The 22,516-nt window shown below is 40.5% G+C and overlaps 1 protein-coding gene across 5 annotated transcripts in view; it reads right to left on the bottom strand.

The window, feature by feature from the left end:
• Window positions 1–130: 130 nt before the first annotated feature.
• The window catches only part of Slc38a9 (solute carrier family 38 member 9), a 79,847-nt gene continuing 57,461 nt past the window's right edge, over window positions 131–22,516 (bottom strand). For 4 of the 5 annotated variants that reach the window (XM_021653862.2, XM_021653861.2, XM_021653860.2 and 1 more), the window contains 4 exons: window positions 14,625–14,738; window positions 13,116–13,264; window positions 8,259–8,348; window positions 131–7,052 (listed from right to left, as the gene is read on the bottom strand). In XM_021653862.2, the coding sequence (XP_021509537.1) occupies window positions 6,887–7,052; window positions 8,259–8,348; window positions 13,116–13,264; window positions 14,625–14,738 (519 nt within the window). In that variant the 3' untranslated portion in view covers window positions 131–6,886. The remainder of the gene's footprint in view (window positions 7,053–8,258; window positions 8,349–13,115; window positions 13,265–14,624; window positions 14,739–22,516) is intronic. The other variant, XM_060385721.1, reaches the window with a different exon arrangement.

Here is a 22,516-nt window from a genome sequence, read left to right as displayed (position 1 = left end):
GCATAAGGGAAGAAGTGGGAGGTTGGGAGGGACTGGAAGATGACGGAGGGGGCTTCAGCATGAATAAATTATAATACATAATAAATACATTTTAAAAGTATCTATTGTTTTAAGTGATAACAGCTAATGATTTTTTAAAAAAGAAAAAGCATTTATTACATTTACCTCACAAAACAACACATTTCAACATTTTAAACAATGAGTAAACAAAGACGACAGTAAAAAGGTACACCCAGAAGTAACCAGTGTTCATATTTGTTAAGCTCCAAGCCCCTTTTCCCATGCATATTTCTAAACAAAGGTTTTAAATTTCCCACATGTAGTTTTGACCTTACAGATCTTTTTTGGCATTTGCTACACACCTGTGAAGTTATTTTAAATAGCTACATAGTATTCTCATAGTGTTCTCATTTCCCCCATAAAGTGTAAAGAGATGTGTATCCACCTCTCAGCTATTTCAGTAGGCTTCGGTTAAAAGTATGATAGCGTATAACCAACAGCACAACCCATGTCTATGACATTCCTGCATTTCTGAGAAGTTGCCCATGGCTATTTAGGGGTAACCTTTAAACCATGCCCACTCTAGAAATGACTGCTTTACATTGCCTGGTTTTACATGCTTGCCTTTCTTGACAGGTCATATGAAGAGCAGCACATGATGGTATGTGTTTTGTACTCCTGACTGCATTCACTGAGTGTGTTTCCGAGGTCTGTCTGGGTCGTGTTGTGGCCACTTGTTTGTTCTTGAGCTGTTTTCTGCTAATTTGTAGTTCTCTGTTTCAGAGCCCATGCCCACTTTTCCACTGTGGCTGGAAGGATTTCATGGGGAGAGGCACAGCCATCCTCAGACTAAGCAGAGTCTGGCAGTCCTGGGAAGGACAATACTGTCTTAAGTTTCCAAAGAGGACCATCAGTCTTCTGCCCTGGCCTGGGCTCTCAGCATGCATGGCACTGATGAATAATTAAGATTGTTTATTTGAATCAAGTTTTAGTTTCCTTTCTTCAAAGAATGACATCAATTTCCAATTTATTTTCTAAAGCAGTTAGTCCTTTAAAGTTCATCTTTAATGGAGACATTCTTTACTGATGTAGACAGAATAAAGAAAGAAATCATACTTTATTTAAATGTTGCCTTAGTTGTTTTCCTACATCAAGAGCCCCTGCAAGTTTCTCATCTGTCAGATAAAGCTGAATCACTGTTTGCAAATTAGTATTTTTTTGAAAAGGGTATTATCTCCATAAAGATTTTTTTAAAAAAATGCTAGGTGTGGTGACATACACCTGCAATCCCAGAACTCTGTAGAGAGGCAGGAGATTGCACAAGTCTGGGGCCAGACTGCTCTACAGAGTTTCAGGCCAGAGAGGGCTACAGAGTTGGCTCTGCCTCAAAACAATAAAACAAGTAGTTAAAAAAAAAAGTAATAGCTTGTAAGACTCATCCCCAGGCACAAACTCTGAAAAAGAAAAATGTCCTATTCGGATCTCAAATTAACCATTCCTAGATTGACACCTAATCTGGCCCTTCCAGAAATAAAGGCTCAGCTTTGGTAAGAGTAGCTCTCCAGGTCACAAAGAAACTCAGGCATAATGCCCATTATTCTTCCTCTGGTTTCTTACGCTTCCTGGCTGTTCCAATGGCCTGTGTATACTTAATCTTAAAGCTAACACAGCTGAATCAGGGTTCCTCATTTGTATGGGTGACTTCCTATCTAAGGCTCCAGATTCTGCGCTCTTCCTTGAAGAGGTAACTCTAAACCGCAAAGGGGACAGCTGGCATAAAATCTGGACCTGTCCTTGCAACCAAAGGTCTTCCTCACCTGGGCATGGTGGAGGAAGAGAATGTGAAGTTCAAGATCATCTTTGGCTAATGTGGTAAGTTCAAAGTCAGGAGAGCCTACAAGAGTCTAAATAATAATAGTAGCAGTAGCAACATAGTAAAAGGTATCCATCTTATCTAGACTAAAGATTCATAGCAGGCAGGTCTATTGTGGCAATGTGTACAGCTATTTCTACAAGTCTTCTTTGTCATGATTTATCCTAGACATCGCTTAGGAAAATTGTTATGATTGCTGAGTAAATAGTAAAGCAACAACGCAAGTGATTCGCTTGGAACTCTGTCCCTTCAACAGGTCACTCATATTTGTCCTTCTGTGGGAGGGACCTTCTGGTTTGTACAGATAATTTAAGTGCTGGGATGTGGAAGCGTTTTTACACGGAAAACCATGACTCCCTTCAGGAAGTCCCACACTCTACACTCTACACTCACGTGCCAAAGTCCTCAGCGGAGACAGAGCCCCAAGAGAGCAGAAGCTCGGCCCTTGGGTGGCACCTAAGGAAGGTGACTCAGTGGCTGGGTCACAGCATGGACAAAGGACACTCCACGGCCACGCTCACACCTGGCCTGTTCACCACAGCATGCTCAGTGCTTACTTTGTGCAAGGTCAGGCATCCGGTGAGTACGTAAGGACTGAATGATTAATCCAGAACCTGACTGACCCATTTTTTTTTTCTCTTTGTGTTGCTGGGGTTCAAACCCGGAACCTCATACTTGCTAGGCAAGTGCCATACTACTGAGTTACACCTCTAGCCCCCACATTTTTTGGGGGGGAGGAGTACGTAAGAAAATCCTAGGTAACAGCAACTAATATTACTTTCTATTTAAGTGGAATCTTGACTAGTTAAAGAAGTGTGTCCTTAGAACTGCCATGACTAACCATGACTGGACTGTGTGGGATTGAGAGTCGGGGGGAATGTCAGAAGGGTGCTCCTCACGCCTGCTCTGGAACTGTGAGGCACAGCCTGGGGGAAACACGGTGCCACCGTTGGCCTTTAAAACAGTCTTATTTTACCTTTTCAGGAGAGTTTAGAGAATACAAAAAAAAAAAAAAAAAAAAAAGGTATTTGGAAAAAAAAGTAACTCAAAGAAGCCAGAAAATTAGTGTTCTTTATTGGCGTAAAAGGTTCTGGAACGTTATTGACTGCCCCAGGGCTTTTGGTCAGAAGCTGGGTAACGCTTACCTACAGTGCCACATCCATGAAAAGTGTTCCTAGAGGGAGAGAGCACATTGGGTCCCTGGGATGGTCCTTTTAGGTTTCCGTTAATGTGACATATGCCTTGCGAGGCCAGGATCTTAAGGCTGGCTCCTACGGCCTGACGTGAGACCAGGCAGTCACCTGGGAAACGTGGCCCTGCAGAGGATGGAGCCCAGCTGCTTCCGACTGTGGCCGGGGCTAGGAGGCAACAGTGGTTCCTAGCCAAATTCACTAAACAAAACTCCAGAGATATTTTTCTTTAAAATGATTCCGATTTAATTTCTTCTCTATAAAAAGACAAATCACACATCCCCATTGTTTCGGGAGGAAGAAAGTCACTGGGGGGGTTGGGGGTGGGCTGTGAGTTTATAGACTCACCACACTTGCGCTCTTGTTTTCCTATGTGTAGATGAAATGTGAGTTGCCAGCCCTGCTTTGGTGCCTGCTCTGCTGCTTTCCAGGCCATGACAGACTCCCTCTTAGGAACCGTCAGCCAAAATCAACTCTTGCTTTTGGTCATAGTATCTTATCACACTAACAGAAACAAAACAAAACACTATTACATCAATGAATGTAAACAGTTGACATTTTAAATATTCATATTTGAAGAAATTAAAATTTTGGAAACTCTATAAATGTTTGTAGCACCCAGTGTATTACTAATTACATCCTACATTAATCAATGATGCTTTCTGTTCAAGAGCCATAGGGGATAAATACTTCAGGGTTAATAAAGATGAGAGAATAACAGCATAAAGAGCAATTAAACATCACAAAATATGTTTCAGGGGAAATCCGCCCCAATAGAAACAAGTACATGTAACAGATCACTGTATCTGCTGGTGAGCACACTGAATGTGATTTGTCCCGGAACCGTCTGTCCTCCTTTGCCACTCCCTCCTCCCCCAACACGAGCTGCTCCAACCATCCTCAGCATTAACTGCCCTGTGCACTGCTGAGCACACTCTTTCTTCAGTACATTAAAAGTTCCTTTAGGACATGTATGCTGTCTTTCCTGGCTTTAGCTCCACCAGAGCAATGAGCACTGCTGGCTATGCCATACTGTAAACAGAATAATTAAGGGAACGATAATTAAAAACACACATCAAACATTTTCTTGCTAAGTTTCAAGTGGAAGCAGAAAACAAGCCCACAGTGACTGTGTGCTGCTCAGTCACCACACAGCATTTCTAAGACACATTCAATGTACAGGGAGCACTTCCCTTTAAAACAGTCTCTTCCAATGGGTACATTTAGTCCTTATTCCAAACACAGTTTTGGAGTGTGCTGATGGCAATGACTTTGCACGATTGCCCTTTCTGGCTTAATATTAGCACAGCCCAAATTCATCCCCAGGATTTCTAAGGAAGACCTCTCTAGACAACTCATTTTAAATCTTAGTGTCCTCAGCTCTGTGTTTAAAGAAGCTAGCCACATCAGAGCAAAGAAGTGAAAGCAGTTTAATCAGAAAGTTCAAAGAAGAAAGTGTGAGATTTACTGCGTGTGGGTTCCTATCCTATCCTCATTCTGAGCCAGGACACGCAGTCATATGCAGGGTTCTCTAAGCCAAGGAACAGGCCAAGGAGTCTCATGGAAAGAAACTTAAGGAGACAAAGCCATTTGGCTTGTTTAACAGGACAATTTAGGAGGTCTAAATTGTTGAGTCTCCTTAAGAAAACAGAAGCATAAATTCATATTATTTTCTGTCCAGAGGGTAGCATCCCTTGCCACGTTTCTTTTATCTATGAAATGGGCAAACACATACCCAATCATCTTTGACTGTTAAAGCATAACACATCTTTGTTGTGGTAAAGCATTCAAGAATGTCTTTGGAATAAAAGCAGTAAAAACTGTCTCTAAAATTCTCAGAGACTTCTAAGAAACTTCTAAGAACATACAGAGATTAAGTCAGGGAGATGTCTTAAAACACCAGCTCTGCCTCCAATGTCTCGTAATAGAACAACACTGCAATCATGACCATTCCAGGGTTTCTCGAGCAGCAAGGCACTTGCCCATGCAACCTAGCTTCCACAGAAGTTTCTGCTAGCTAGAGCTTTTAATGCCAGCTCCATGATAAATGTAACTAGGTTCAAGGTTTGGGCTATTAGCCGAATATTAAGGTTTGTAGAAATGAAATGACATAATGTCTGAGGTTGGTTTTTAAATATGTCAGTAGAAAGAAAAAAGCGGGAGGGAGCAGGTAAAGCAACTTCAGCTAAGCCTATGATTATCACACCCGGGGATGGGTGTGCAACAGTTTCTCATATTATTCAGTTTGTGTATGTGCTTGGCAGTCTTCATGAGACTTTAAAAAGTGTTAGGAGTTACAGCTCCTTATAAACATAGAGCTGTGCTCTAATAGGATTAAAGCTAAGCTGAAAGAAATTAAACCTGGTCTTAAAACTAGGGCTGCTTATGGGGTTTATAAAAACCATTTCACCTGTTTTGTTCGTTTGTTTGTTTTGGAAGGACATGACGCAAATCTGTATGGTGTCCTAAAAAGTAGAATCATGATACATTTTAAACAATTTAGCCAAAATTAGAGAAATCTATGTTTGTAGTTGTGGGTAGAACACAGACTGTTACATGGAGGCAGACACCTGGATTCTGGTTTAGCTCATAGTTGAGAAGAAAAATGTGTTGAAAAGAGTGTTAACTCTAAGAATCTGGATTTCTCAATCTTCTTGTCAGGAGTTTTTCTTCCCTTCCTGTTACAGGAGCAGCAGATGGTGTCGGCTCCTGAAGGACACACCTGAACTAGGATGACTCAATACGCTGGGCAAAGTCCTTTCTAGCTATTCCCTTTTCCTTCTGGAGAGCCTCAGATACCTGCCTCTCTGCTCGTGCTTCCTCCATGGAGCTTCAGGACAGTCCATGCGATTCTCAAGGGCACAGGAAGCAAGAGTCCCCTAGCTTTATAAGGACAACCACCTTTGTTCGTGTGTTGGTATCTGGCTTGGGAATTGTGACCTCAGTCTAAGCCACTGAAACCAGATTACAGTTAAGAGTCAGACAGCCACAACTCTGCACAAGTTTATCCGACGCATATTTTCTTTTGTTTTTCTTGAGAAGAGAGAGGCTTTCTACAGCCAGCCTCTGCTACTATGAGTTTCAGGACGGCAAAGGCTACACGGAGAAACACTGTCTTAAAACAAAACAGAACAAAAAATACCCCCCCCCCAAACAACATCACCAAAGACAATCAAGCTGGCCATGAAACTAAGGATGATCTTAAACTTGGGTTCCTCTTACTCTACCATCTAAGTGCTCACTGGCAGGTACCAACTATCCCACTGGCCTTATTTTGCATATATTTTCTGATGGACTGATACTATTTAATTAACTTTTTGCTCTTCAGATTAGTATTTGGTTAGGAATTCATTCCATTAATAATGATACCATGGAAACTTCTTCTAAAATGAGGTATATGTTTTACTGTTGGAAACAGCACAGGTTTGGGAAAACTGTAGAAACAGTCCAGCAAGTAAGGAGAGGAAGAGAGTACACTGAATCAGAAACAGGGCCTGGCAACATGCCTCAGCCCAAGACCCCTGAGATTCCTTGCTGTAGGCAAAACATACCCACCTACCTTGTACTTATCAACAGAAAAATCAGAGTGATTCCTCCTGCATTTTTACCTGGATACATATAAATGAGGGTCTGTGGGAAAGACTGTCCTTATTACTCCCCACTCCAGTACAAAAATACTTATCAGCAGACTTATCATTTCCCTTGCTTCCAGTTATCTTAGAAAAACACTTAGCATTACAGCAATGACAGCATTTTCAAGTTCTTTTATGCAGAACTGTTGCCAAGGTTCAGAATACCATGAGAAATCTTGAGAAAACAGTTTTCACATGAAAAACTGAGCAATCAGGTTCGCCAGGCCCAAAATGATGATGAAAACATGAAAGACTAATTTAGGCCACGTCAGACGCTCTTCTTGGTTGAGGGAAATGATATAGATGAGAGAAGGGTATATGAACACAAAAGCCAGGCCACATGCTGCTCCTGAATATCTGCAAAAAAACAAAAAACAAAAAACAAAAAACAAAAAACTTCCTGCATTAATAGTCTTACTGCATTTTTGAGGATTTATAATTAAGGTAAATACAGTTGAGATTTAAATTGTACTCAGTCTCATTTGGAAACAAAATTTGTCATTTGTTACTGACATTTGAGTTTAAAGCTTATTTCATTTTAAATTAATAAAAATATTATTTCCTGCTTGTATTTATAATATCTGCCTGGTAAAGAGTTTTTATTCATTCCTTAAATCTCAGATCTATCTGGAGACAGGCTTTCATCTTTGGTGCTTTTTGGGAAAGGGTCTCAGGTAGACCTTGCTGGTCTTGAACTCCTTATACATCTGGGGATGCCCTTCCTCTTCTGATCTTCCTGCATCTACTTTTTTTTTTTAATTTATTTAATTTTATTTCATGTGCATTAGTGTGAAGATGTCAGATCCCTTAGAACTGGCAGTACAGACAGTTGTGAGCTGCCATGTGGGTGATGGGAACTGAACCCGGATCCTTTGGAAGAGCAGACAGTGCTCTTAACCATCTCTCCAGCCCCCTGCGTCTACTTCTTAAACTGCAACACCACACTGCTTTACGAGGCGCTGGGGACGGGGCCTGAGGCCTTGTGCATGCGAGACAAACACTCCACCAAATGAGCTACATCCCTTATCTCCATTTTTGACCTTTATAAAGTCATTCCAGGTTTGTGAGGGATTGGTAGCATCTGTGTATGAAGAAGAAAAGATGGATTCGCCACGACATTAAGTGCAATAATCAAGGATGAAAAAAATTCATAAGAGTTTGTGACAGAAAAAAAAAAAGAGTTTGTTGACAGAAGCAGGCAATTGTCCATTTTCTGGAGGAATACTTTAACAGGAAATTTTAAGACCATTCCGTCCCACAGGCTCCACACAGCACTGTCTCTCACAGGCTCCACACAGCACTCTCCCACAGTCCCTTCACTAACAGAGGTCAGTGACAATGAAATCTAATGAGCATGCTAACAAATACCAGAAAGGATACTTGAACACTACCAGTATTAAACACTTACAGAAAATTCAATAAAAAATCAACAGCAATGAGGGAGGGGGCTACAGCTGGGATACAAAGTGAATAATTACTACTACTACTACTAATAATAATAATGAAACAATTTTAAAAATTGACAGCAACAATGACAACAAAGCATGAGGTGTCCAAGCATACCTTATGATCCCTCCTATGTTTGGGTAGAAACAGGCCATGGTCACTCCAGCTCCCACAATTATTAAATTAAGAATCAGCACATGGAAAATGCTAGAAGGTAGAAGAGAGTTTAAATGAAAGAAAAGATATGAAACAGGTAAAGTATAATCAATTTTTAGGACAATAAAATTCATCCTTAACATCTTTAAATGTTTAAATGTCTTTAATCTGCCAGCAAAACTGAAACTTACTACTTAATTCTGGTAATTCAATTATATAAAATTATATAAAAAGGCAAATGTTTTAAGTGCAAACTAGTAGTATGCAGCAGAATGCACAGTCTATCTACAATTTTGTTTGGAATATTTTGAGAAACAAAACATGAAGAAACCTATTATGGTAGTTGTTATAGAAAAATAAGAAAATAGTAGAATAAAAAATCAACAGTTTATCTGACAGAACACGGAAAAATTATTAAAAATAACACTACTATTTATGTAGATAACAAAAAACTACCTAAACAATTTGGAAAAAAGCTAGCAGAATTACCATTAAACAAGAAAATCTAAAGGGAAAAATGGAGGGTAGGGGATATGGAGGAGAATATTGTCAATGTATGAAAAAGTAAGGAAAATTACTAATGTTAGTAGCTGGTTATCAAAAATCTTGACAAATTACAGAGATATTAGGTGTCAAGATTTTATTATTCACCCAGAATTTCACCCTTCAACTTTCTGGACCTTTGTTGTTTTACTAAAGGAAAACAAAAACAAAACAAAAAACAACTTCTGTTTCTTTCCAAAGTAGTGGCCTGTTCTCCAAGTGTGACCGTGAATCCCGTCTCAGGAAGACTTTGAGGTAAACACTGTTCTCATAACAGTGCAAGACACTGTATGATTTACAAAAGCAACATACAAGGCAAAGGCATATATCTGCTATATCTGTATTCTATGATGGAGTTTTGCTGCCAACACTTTCAAGAGAAAGTAAAACAAGAAAAACTTATTAGCTGTGTCCATGAGAAGGCTGGGATGTAGCTCAGCGGGTAACACTGGCTCAACATGCTCAAGGCCCTGGTTTGCCTTCCAGCCACCCGTGGGGCGCAAGGAACAAAGCTCAGTTTATTGAATCTCAACCTTGGAGTGTACGTTTTTAAAAATATTCTGTGTGATCACACGGGAAGCGATCAAACACATCTGCACACTGAAGGACATGGAGGTCTTGAGGAAAAGCGGCTGTGCAGCAGAGCTGGACCAAACTGTCTGACTCAACAAATGCTACCTTCTCTCGAGACGCAGGCTGGACAGCAGGCATTCACGCCTGGTGAGAAACTGCCACTTCCTTCAAGCGAATGGTGATGAGCTTGTTAAGGAAAACAACAGGCAGTGTTTGTTGCTGACAATTACAATTGAGTTTTCGGTAAAAGCTAGGTTTTCAGAGAACTTGCATTTGCTATTGTGAGTCTGATGGTTTTCCAAAATGTAAAGACTCCTTGGGATGAAACTGGTAGTGATATTAATGGATGTGAGCTTGAGGGATGTATAAAGAAGTGTCTGAACATTTGAGAGACCTACAGAACTCTGTGAATTAATATTCACCAAATATGATGTTACAAATCACTCAGGACAGAGGAGCAAGAGAGAACCACTGGTTTTTAAATTTTTAATTAATTACACTTTATTCACTTTGTATCCCAGCTGCATCCCTCTCCCTTGTCTCCTCCCAATCTCACCCTTCCTCCCCTCTTCTCCTCCCCCATGTCCCTTCCCCAGTCCACTGATAGGGGAGGCCCTCTTTCCCTTACCTCTGACCCTACTCTATTGAGTCTCATCAGGACTGGCTGCACTGTCTTCCTCTGTGGCCTGGTAAGGCTACTCCCTCTCAGGGGGAGGTGATCAAAGAGCCAGCCACTGAGTTCATGTCAGAGACAGTCCCTGTTCCCAGTACTAGGACACCCACTTGAAGACTGAGCTGCCATGGGCTACATCTGTGCAGGGGTTCTAGGTTATCTCCATGTATGGTCCTTGGTTGGAGTATCAGTCTCAGAAAGACCCCTGGGCCCAGATTTTTGGATTCCATTGCTCTCCTTGTGGAGCTCCTGTCCCCTCCAGGTCTTTCATCTCCCCCTTCTTTCATAAGATTTCCTGCACTCTACCCAAAGTTTTGCTATGAGTCTCAGGATCTGTTTTAATACCCTGCTGGGTAGAGTCTTTCAGAGGCCCTCTGTGATAGGCTCCTGTCCTGTTCCCTGTTTTCTCCCTCTTCTGATGCCCATCCCATTTGCCTTTCTAATTGAGGACTGATCATCTTATCCAGGGTCCTCCTTCTTGCTTAGTTTCTTTAGGTATACATATTTCTAATAGCCACTTATAAGTGAGTATATACCATGTGTGTCTTTCTGCTTCTGGGATACCTCACTCAGGATGATCTTTTCTAGATCTCATCATTTGCCTGAAAATTTCATGATTTCCTTGTTTTTCATTCCTGAGTAGTATTCCATTTTGTAAACGTACCACAATTTCTGCATTCATTCCTCTGTTCAGGGACATCTAGGTTGTTTCCAGATTCTGGCTATTATGAATAAAGCTGCTACAAACAGAGCTAAACAGAGAATTCTCAATAGAGGAATACTGAATGGCAGAGAAACACTCAAAGAAATGTTCAATGTCCTTAGTCATCAGGGAAATGCAAATCAAAATGACCCTGAAAGTTCACCTTATACACATCAGAATGGCTGAGATAAAAAAACTCAAGTTTTTGATGTTGGAGAGGATGTGGAGAGAGGGGGTTGAACTCTCCTCCATTGCTGGTGGGAATGTAAACTTGAACAACCACTTTGGAAATCAATCTGGCGCTTTCTAAGAAATTTAGGAATAGTGCTTCCTCAAGATCCAGCTATACCACTCTTAGGCATATATCCAAAAGATGCTCAAATGTACAACAAGGACATTTGCTCAACCACGTTCGTAGCAGCTTTATTCATAACAACCCACTGGGTTTTAAGGCAACCAAGTTTCCGATTATACAGCTCGAACCAGGAACTACACTGTGTCAAGTTTCCTCCCAGCACCGAAGATGAGCATTGAAAAATTATCTGACAAGGGTATAGAAAGTACCTCTTCTTTTCCAACTACACATCTACACGAGGCTGAATCTTCTTCATATTTAAGTGAAATAACAGTATAACAGACAACGCAGAAACAAAAAGAGTTCAACTGAAAACCAGAAAAGCAGACGTTAAGGAGTTTTTAACTACAAAACAATTCACTTTTGGAATTACTTATTTTTCGTAAAAATATTATTCATGTTAACAAGTAATGGTTTTGTTATAATTTTTTGGGAGGAATTTCAGTCTTGGGAATGCTACATTTGTTTTCCAAGTTGGCCTCACACTTGAGATTCTCCAGCCCTTACTACCTAATTAGGCCTTTATGCTTGGACAGATACCTTAAAAATCTCAGCTTTAATTTTTTACATTAAATATCGACAGGCACATCTGAAGATGAAAGCTCCTGGCAATCCGTAGTAGAATTTAAGAGTATAAAGAAGTCTTGAGTCCAAAAGAGCATGTACCATCTGTGGAGCATGCCGATTTCAGGGCAACTGATGGCATGCTCTTGTCACAGGGAAGAAACACACTGTGAGCACAAAAGGGAAGTCTCAGGCTGCTGTCCACGAAGAAAAGGCCCTTTGACAGCCACCATTCAGACAGGAGGGATGCATCTGCCCAGAAATACTGCATTTATGACTTCACTGGATTTATTTTAGTTTGGTGAAACAAATACAGTGGAGTTAATGGAGTAACAAACAGAAACTTTGTGTTTCCTGAACCCCAGTGTTCTAGATTAGCAGTGTTAGAATGGTAGCTTGCTATGCTTTTTAATGTATGAGAAGAACTGTAACAACATATCAGGAATAGGAGCTCTTCACTTGAACTATGTTATGAGGGACAGACAACAAACAGGAACTATTCGTTTAATATTGGTTAAGAGTTAGTAAGAGTCTTGTTTAGTATGTTATTATAAATGCAATGTTTTCCTAAATTGTACTCGAAAGTTTTCTTAAAAATATTTATTCTAAACATACATATAACCCCACCATTTGGAAAGCTGAGGCAGGATTATAAGTGCCAGGCTAGCTCTGGCTACAGAGTGATACCTTCTCTCAAATACCTGCTCTCTCAAAGCTAATTTATCCCCAGTAAAACATAGCTAGGTACTTTTTGCTTTTAATAACATTTACCATAAAAGTTAACTAGGGGACTGTGAGCAATCTTCAGGGAAGCCTGAAAACATGATGGTGCTATGTGGAAATCTCTCTTGGGTAAGGCTAACTAACTACCTGATCTTTCCCAGATGCACAATTCCTCCATGCCCATTAAGAGGCTAAAAGTTCCACAGCAGTTTAAACTTGTTATATGTTAAATAATAATTTAAACACATTCTATGTCTCACCTTCAATTCTAAACAATTGAACATTTCTATAAAAATATACAGGTATTAATAAACACACATGCTTTAATATCCAACAATTTAAAGTATTGGCTCTCATTAGTACACACACCAACACAGGTTAGAAGTGCTACAAACTTCTTAGCAGGGTATTCTTAGCAGCAGTAAAATCCTCACATAAATATAATAGACATCAGAGCTGACTGACTCTCCTGGAAGGAATGGACATCAAATTGTACCAGGCAAGGGAGTGGCTTCTCTATTTAAAGCTCTTCTGGGAAAAGGACACTGTGATCTATCCTTAGGAACCATTTTCATCAGGCAAATTATTTTTTATAGCAAAAGGATCAGCCATACTTTTAACTGAGCTGTTTGCACAGTCATTTGCTGCTTGGCACATCCTGCTGGTCAAGAGGGAAACCCTTACCTAGGATAAACATCACCGAAGATGTGGCTCAAGAGCTGAACACGAGCCAGGTAGCCTAAGAGTGGGTACACAGTCATCATCTGGAAGAGCAGGAATATCCTTGCAATGAAGGTCAGGGTGTCACCGCTGGGGAAGTTGTCTAAGAAGTTCTAATCCAACAAAGACAATGAAGTCATGTCAAAACTCAGTTCACAACATTTTCTGCTTATTTTGAACATAAACAATACCTGGTAGTGGTTTATGAATTGATGCCCATCTACAAATTGTTTGCTAACTACTTGTCAAGAGGTGAGTACAGAAACCAAAATTACATATTTAGATATTGATAAAAACAAAACAAAACAAAATCTGACACTGGCATATTCTGTTTTATAAATGTTCTGGTCTGAAGATGACTCCACATTAGAATAATAATAATAATAATAATAATAATAAAACTTTGTTCTTTACAACAGACAGACCAAGAAACATGGCTCTAAAAAGTTCAAATACAATAAGCCAACCTGTTTCTAATTTACTGAAATGGTAAGTTAAATTCGATGGCATTGTATCTTTGCTCTAGCGTTCTCGCTTTCTCTCTTCTGATGCTGTGGCACTTTCAAAGAATGCACGCACGGTGAGCGTGCGCCTGTCACCTGGCGCTACCGACGCTTGCAGGCTAGCACTGTGCACTTACACTTAGGCTCGCTTTCTTCATTGCAGTTTGGTATCTAAGAAGGTGAATTCAGATTTACACTTTTCAACCATGAATGCCACAAATATTCCTAGTCCCCTCGGAGGGATTATTATGTGGGAGTATTCCTATCGAGGAAAATTTCAGCAAACACTAGGCAGCCAAGACGCTTCCACAAAGAGGAGCCGTTTCCAGCCACCACACAGCCGCAGCCTCTCTCTCCTTGCAGAGAACACTATCAATGTTGCTGAAAGGCTTAAAACACTGACACTGGACTCCCAGAGGGTTTCCTGTGACTTAAAAAAAAAAAAAAAAATCACCTGTGAAATGTTTTTTTTTTTTTTTTTAATCAGAAATTCTTTAATACCTGAAATGCTACTATCTCTATGTTTCACTGCAACTTCTTAGAGAAGGATTTCTCTCTTACTGTCTCTGGCTCTTACTTTTTAATATCTAAATGGCCTATCTTTATTTTACTCCTTGGTACTCAGTCTCTAAATGAGAGTCCTATCTGTCCTTAAAATCCGGTGACTTAAAATCGGTTCATCCAGAACATTTCCACAGCTAAGCTTTGGAAAACGAAAGCCCTCAGTGGATCCTTGGTGGAGGTTTTAGAGATCCATGTGGTCTATACAAAGAGAAATACGTATGCACGATCGTTTGAGCATTACAAGCTGCCAAGTAGGCAGAACTTTATTCCAGAGTTCATCTAAAAGCCAAATGGCATGTTTTATGTCACTTGATGAAAAAGAAAGTAGAATCCTCCTTGCTCCTGCATGGTTCTGCCTGCTACACATACAAACTCACACAGACACAGTGCATGCACACAGTCTTACCTGCTCAATACAATCTTTGGATAACGGAGGTGAAGGGAATGAGGCAAAAACCAGGACACCAATATAGAGATAAGTCAATGTCACCAGCATATAAGCAATGCACAGGTCTCTCACCTGTATATATACAAACACAGAATAAAGTGCTCACTCAATGGGAAGAAGTTTACAGTAAGTCTACGAAAACATTCCTAGCTTAATCCAAATTCATCTTTTTATTTTGTACGTGTTTGTATACTTCCTAATTTTCACAGAATGCAGTAAAACACACACACAATTTGATTTAATTAAAAAAACAACTTGTCTGGAGTATATAGACTGAACTACTTGTTACAGGACTTGGGAAGCTAATATAAACTGTGGTTTAAATACAGCTGAAGTTCTAATTTAATTTCAAAAGGTAACATTTGCCAAATTAAAAAAATAATTATACTAATAAAGACAAGAAAGTATAAGCCACTTTTGGTTTGACCTGAAAAATTTTTTAATTCTTTTTTAGCAAATTAGCTCATATTATCAAAGTATGTGTAAGCCACAGGAGTGGAACATGCTAAAATATATTTAATAAAGAAGGAACACTAGTTAAAGAGTAGACAAGTAAGCACTAAGAACAAGCTTTAAAAACTTAAACAGTAAACAAATGGGCATTTAAAAAGCAGCTGTTCAAATAGCTGTCCAAAGCTATTACTGGAATCAGCAAACAAACAGATTATTAAATAAAGCAGCCTGCTTTCTTCTACTGCTGTTCCCATCCTCCCAGTCTATGAAAAATTAAAAGCTCCAAGGGACTGAAAGCAGCCAGCTGTTAGAGCCAAGCAGAGCAGACTCCACAGCTTGAACAGTGTCTCCATCTCCACTTAAGTTACAGCCAAACACTCCAACACAATTAAATTGTAGCAACAGGCCTATTCACTTTAGATAGAAATTACTTGAAGGCTAGGAAAACAGATTAGAGAAAAATTACATGCGATTTGGAAGTTTGATAACACAGCAAGGATGTTTAGATACTGGGATTAAGGAACATTCTCGATTTTTTTTTTCTGGGGGACTCCCAAAATGGGCTGAAGAACAACAGTGTTTTATAAACTTGAGATTCATAAATCTGGTTGAGGAGCAAACAGCAGCTTATGAGAAACCTCATGTCAGGTCTAAACTGACACACAGTGTGAAAACAAGCCAGGGGCTCTATCAGAAAGGAGATGGTGGCTAGGCCTTTGGAGCTACAGAGGTTTATGAAAATAGGTTCCAGCTCTTAAAAACCTCTTCGAGAGCTTGTCCACTAAAGAAGTCTTTTTCTTCAGTTCATGAAACTCTAGAGTCCAGCTCAGACTAGAATTCAGCTTCCCCTGGCGTTGTGTCCCACTGGTGTGTGGGATGAGCAAAAACAAATCAAGGAATTCCATTTTCATATCAAAAAGTAGCTGGCTTCAATGACAATATTTCAAAGGCATTCCAGTCTCCACCTACTCAAGCTGGCACAAGATTTAAGATAGCCTCCTTTAAAGAAAATGATTTTTATGTATGCATATGCTTTTCTGTGCATGTGAGTACTGGCGCCCGAAGGCCCCTGTGGCTGGAGTTAGGGTGGTTGTGGGCTGTCTAACGTGGGTGCTGGGAATTGAATTCAGGTCTTCTGTAAAAGCAGTACATTCTCTTAACTACTGAACTGTCTGGTGCAATATAGCCTTCTTAAGAAAAAAGGTCTTGGGGAGCTGGGGTGCTGGGCGCTGACTCAGTGGTTAAAGTGCTTGTTACATAAGCATGAAGACTGGATTTCAGATCTCCATAAACACAAAGCAATGCCAAGCTGGCTTGCAATTCCAGCCTTGGAAGGGAGAGATGGGAGCCCCAGAGCAATATGATTGGCAAGATGAGTCACATCTGTGAGCTCTGGGTTTGACAGAAATTCTGCCTCAATGAAGAGGTAAGAGCAATCAAAAATGATTCCCAACTTCAACCTTGGGTTCCACATGTCCATACATGTGTGTTAACCCCCCCCCAGAGAAACAAACACAAGACAAAAACCTTGAGAAGCCAAACCAACTTCGTCAGAGAGAGAACAAGAAGAGAAGGACTTCACTGAACAGTCTTTAACTTGTGTACCACCTGACTGTATTACTTTCGTCTGACTTCCTGTAAACCACGTACCTTAGTGAAATTTCAGGAGACAAGGCTACAGTGCCAGTGCTTCCCAAGCAAACAGGGGTCTTCCTACTTCTCTGTTGTCAGGGCATTGGCCACACGGACAAATATTCATGTTCTAACTGCTATTAACTTTCCTTATAAAAACAATCCACTTAAAAAGGTTTACTACTATTATTTTTTAAATTATGTGTGTACTTGTGTTCGTGTGTTGATGTACGCACAGGAGTATGGTGTCCACAGAGGCAATAAGAGGGTGCTGGATTCTTTAGAGCTAGAGTTACAAGCAGTTGTGAGCGGCCCAGTGTGGGTGCTGGAAACTGAACTTGGGCCCTCGGCAAAAACAGTCCACACGCTTAAAGGCTGAGTCATTCATTATTCCAGTTCCCCAAATAATCATGTTTTTGAAAAAAGTTCTCAAGCAGACATTAAAAAATGTCCCTTGACATTAAAAAAATATCCAAGTTTAAGAGTTTTTTTTATCAAAAATTCTTCTCCAAATAGGATCTTGTCTCTGGACTATGAGATCCTGAAGACAAGGACTGTGTCTTTTTCTTCTTATACTCCCAATACCCAGGCCAACACTGAACAGAGCAGGAACCTGTAGGAGAAAATGCAGGCAGGAGCTGGCGGCCAGCCTACCTGGCACACCGCACTTCTAAATAAGCACGGCGTACCCTGCCCCAGAAGTCAAAACACCGAATTCTGAAGTAATGTGAGTAGGGTAGCTGGACTGAAGGGGAGTCTGGACTCTCACGTCTCCTTCAATGTGCTTCTTCTGCACAGAGACCCTGGTGGTTGGTAATCATTCACTGTCTAACCCGAGGTTATGTTCTAACCAAGTCAACGGGCTTCCACTATGTAAGTGGTTGCTCACGTGCAAAAAAGCACACACCGCTCCCTGAAACTGTCTCCACCGTGGTTCTCCTCCATGCCCTTTACCCACCCATGGGCACTGTGGTCTCGTTGGGTGAAGCCCTGGTAATGACGGCAGGACCTCATCATATAGATAAAATATATGTCTACTGGCATCTATGCAAAGCTCCACAGGACATTTCATCTGCTCCTCATCAAGCGTTACAATGCAGCTGCAATCTATTTCTTTACAGATGAGCACAGAAGTCACAAAAGCTTGCTCGGGGTTACATGGTAAGTAGTTTGGTGAGGTCACTATTTCAACCTCCAAACAAGGTCTTTCTGGTGCCACATGGTGTACCCTTGGCTACTATGATGAAGAGTTACTAGTCTCCAGGTATTTAAACCATATCTATTAACTAAAAAAAGAGTCGAGGAGGAGGAACAAAGGATATAACACAAAAGCACAATTAGAGAAATGCTAGCGCCTGCAAGGACAGCTCTGAATCATGTACTCAGCACAACTTGGAAGCTGTGTCTGTTTTCATGTGGAAATACTAATGAACATTTGTATTTGTATAATGCTTTTATCATAAAGTAGCTGAGGTTCAGCATGATCTGGGACTCATGCTACCCATGAATAGAATGCACATATTGGGGCTTGCTATTCCTTTGTACCATGTCATCTCTGTACTAGGCCTAAAATGCAGATTCCTAAGACCCCATCTCATGAAAAAGGTATCTTCTAGGGACACTGAGTGTAATGGTACCTATCTGTAACCTCAGCAATTAATTGGAAATTAGAGAGAGGAGAGTCAGGAGCTCAAAGTCATCCTTGGCTACATAGTGATTTTGATGCCACTGTGGGCTATGTTAAGACCCCGTCTTAGAAAGAAAGGGAGGGTGGGCAAAGAAAAGAAAAAGAGGCTCCAGGGAAAGACTATGTTTAAGAAGAGATAAAAGCACATGATGAGGAGGTGCTACTAGACTGTCAAGAGGCCTGCACAGTAAGGTAACCCACTCTGCTTCATACATAAGCAATGGCTGGAAGACTTCGGGGCTAAAGACAGGTAGAATGTCAACTCCTAACGAGGACAGGATTTACAATAAGGTCAAAAGTAACCCTGGGAACACTTCTGTTTGTCAAACATAGTGAAAATACTACCCCATAGATCATTCACTAAGAACAATGACAGACAATAACTGCGCAGATCTACCTGAACTTTTATGTAAAAGCTTCTGATGTGCAGCCAAGAATCTACTGACTCAAACAAGCAGAAAAAAAAAGGTATAGAAAAGGAAATAGAAGGTCTCTCAAATCACTTTAAAGATCAAAGCTGGGTAACAACGACATAAACACAAACAACAACACTAACGGCAAGTTCTGCAAGGTCTGATTGGACAAGAACTATTGTGAGGTGAGTCCATATATCCACATAGACTATGTATGTTGACGACAGGTTCATTTTCAAACCCCTAATGGTCTTCTGGTCAAGCATGTTAAGAAACAGAAATGACATACAGTTTAAAAACATATATACAAAGTTACACTTAGTGACAAGAATTCAGAAAGGGAAGTCAAATCTGGAACCCTGGGCCATCCTGCCAGTGCAGCTGCTGAGGGCTTTACTACTTTTCACAAGTTCCAGGGAGGGAGGGGCCAGATCAGATCAGTGTCCCCCAGCCGTGGGGACACTGGAGGGGAAGACCTGGCTTTCTTTCAAATGCCGTCACAACTCTCACCTTTCCCGACTTTAATTCCAAGGAAATTTTGTATCACACATTAACTAGGCATTTTTCAGTCAAATTATTTAGTGAAAGCTCTTAAAAAGTGTAATCATTAAATAACTCGAATATTATAGTGTCCATTTAGCTTGATTTATGCCAATATAAAAGCCAATTTTGGTATAATTAAGACCCTCTACATTTACATACATTTAAAATGGTTAGAATGCTAATGGCACATAGTACTTCATATATGTTTATTTTCCTAATAGGAATTAACATTTTAAGAAGTTCAAATGAAGTACAGCTGCTTTTTACAAAAATAGTTAGACTAGGTCAGGCAATATGGCTCAGCAGGTAGACACTTGTTCCTAAGCCTTATGACCTGAGTTCAGTCCCCAGGGCCTGATAGAAGAAGTGACCTGATTCCCCAAAAATGTTCTCTGACCTCTTTGTGTACACAGAGCATTTGTACACACACAAAATAAACAGTTGTACAAAGCTAAAAATTAAAAAAAACCTTTTACAGTTAGACCATTACTCCATACTGTAGTTTTAACTAGGACACTAAAAAGGAGAGAAAAAATCCATTTAAACACTGGCTTAAACTTAAGTCTTTCTTTAAAAAGTACTTTCTGTAAGTGACAAAAGCGAAGACAGATTTTATTAGTACATCTAATATACTAGTTTTACAGAGGCCTAGCTGACCCAGTTAGTACTTCCTGGCGCCCAGCCTTCCACCTTGTTCTGTGTGCGTGCCGCTGGCTCTCAAACTCACACCTCACGCATGTGTGTGAAGCAGGAGCTCTATCACTGAACACCACTTGCAGACCCTTGACTGTTCCAGTGAAAAGACAGAGACCTCCTAGCCTGGGGCAGGGACATGGCACCCGTGTCTCTATCCAGTTCTCAGCTTCCCATAAAGAGGCATGCGCCCTTCCACACAAACAGGCCTGTCTGCAAAAGCAACTCTCTTGGAGACTTCTGGGAGGAACAGTCCAGCACCGACAGTCTTCAGATGACAGTGCAATGCACACGATACCATGCAGCCGGAGCCTTGGATACCCATTACAGTGACAGAAATTATGACGGGTGTGTAATCTTGGACAGTTTTGGTGAAAACATTAAACTTTTAGCGTCTGCTACAAATGGAGAAGGAGGTGAAAAAATATTACAATATGTGTTTATTGAGCATTGTAGTATCAGCAACAAAGGACCTGGGGATGCGGCTCAGTGGTTAGCACTTACCCACATACACAGGGCTTCAAAACTCAGCATGTTATAAATGAACAAGTGAGTGAGTCTGAAACATTAAACGTTAGAATGTTTTGTTTTTTAACATGAAGAGTACTTTGAACTACACTTCTCTCTCCCCAACCTGGTCTTTAGGGATAATGTCTCCCATAGCCCTCGCTGGCTTGAAACTCACTCTGTAGCTGAGGATGACAATGAATTCCTGACCATCCTGATTTCACTTCGCTGGTGGTGGAGTGCAGAAGTGGGGAGGGCTAACACTTGCGTCCTTTTAGTGAAGGATTTATGGTGTGTAGCAAGCATCTTTCCAAGGCCTCGGTGAAGTGTACTTCAGCTTTGCATGGCTTCTGACTTTTTATCCTTGTGCTTTCAATATTGTAAGAAATCTTTACGGATTCTTTTAATGTGAAGTTTTCTGACAGTGTCACTCCTGCTGGGACAGCTTTCTTCTTGTTTTGAAAACCAGTTTCCAAATTTACTTTCCTTAAACTCCTCTAGAGGTGTATCCTGAGTCTCTCAAATGGAACCAGTCACAACATTTCTATAATCGCTATTTTTATAACTTCATTTATGTCTGATAAAAATTCATTCTGTCATTGCCACTTTTGATTGTTGCATTTCACCTTCGTATGTTAACTCCTTTCAGTTATCAGTTTTATAAAGTACAGTGTTTACTGCTGAGGGGGTAACACACTATCTGCTGTAGACTGTGAATGACATGCAATGGATCTGTAGTGAGAGTTCTGGCTTCTTTAAAAGCTCAGTTATGTTGTGTGAAAATGTTTTTGTTTTAATCCCAGGTGTGAGATATGGTGCTGCTTCAGTGTGTCCACAGCTGTTAACTATGATTGTCTTATGCACTAGCAGGGGTGTGATCTTTGGCAGCTGCAGATGGTTTAATTCTGAGGACTCTGGAGAGGGAATAAATGCCAGGGCCCAGAGAGGGACGGGGCACTCCAAAGAAGAAGGTGGCTGCTGCTCCTCTCCGCTACTGCTTCTGTGTGGTTGCTGTTGCGATTTGAAGAAGTTGGAGATATCCTGACTACGAAGATTGGCCTTGCCCAAAGGAACCCAATGACCTTAATCAGCAGGAAGTAGTCTAAAGAGAGACCAACAACCCCTCTCCCCACTAACCTCCTGTCTCTCCTACCTGGTGTGGGAAGACATTGAGGTGGAGTACAGAGGTAGAGATGTAAGAACCCAAATAAAATGGATAAAACAAATACACCCACAGTGATCAAATGTTGGCTGAGTTGAAAGCAGGAATGTGATCAGTCACTAATCATGCTGAGCACTTGTTATTTACACAGCGGTTTGTGAACTGAGGGTAGTGACTATTACTCGATGAAAGGCTCATACTTCAAATACTAGGCTAACTGAAATCTGAACCATACTGGGACTCATGTAATCTGATCTACAGTAATTAGATTTGTGCATGTAGGAACCAAGCAATGTGAAAACTGGCTGTAATTTGACTCCTTATTAATCCCAGCATTCAGGAGGCAGATCACTGTGAGTTCCAAGCCAGCCTGGTCTATACAGCGAGTTCCAGGCCAGCCAAGGCTGCATAATAAAACCTTGTCTAAAAACAAAAAACAAAACCAAGACTTTGCTAGTAAACTACTTTTTTTTTTTTTAAACTTGGTCTCACATAGCCCATGTTGGTCTTAAACTTCATATATAGTGGCAGATGACCTTGAACTTCTGATCTTCCTGTCTAGCATCTGGGAATTGGAGGAAGGTTAGGCTTTTGATTTCACATTTAAAACTTTTAATGTAGGTATTTATAGCTGTGTTATGTCCCTCTAAATATAGCTTTAGGGAGAATTCCGTAAGTTTTGGTATTCTGAGTTTTCATTTTCAGTAACCTTCAAGTATTTTAAAATTGTTCTTGTGACTTCTTCATTGATTCATTGGTT

This window comes from Meriones unguiculatus, chromosome 6 (assembly GCF_030254825.1).
Source record: "Meriones unguiculatus strain TT.TT164.6M chromosome 6, Bangor_MerUng_6.1, whole genome shotgun sequence".
In the NCBI taxonomy this organism is placed as follows: Eukaryota; Metazoa; Chordata; class Mammalia; order Rodentia; family Muridae; genus Meriones; species Meriones unguiculatus.
The sequence above is the reverse complement of the archived record's forward strand: the minus strand, read 5'-3'. Positions and strand labels throughout refer to the sequence as shown.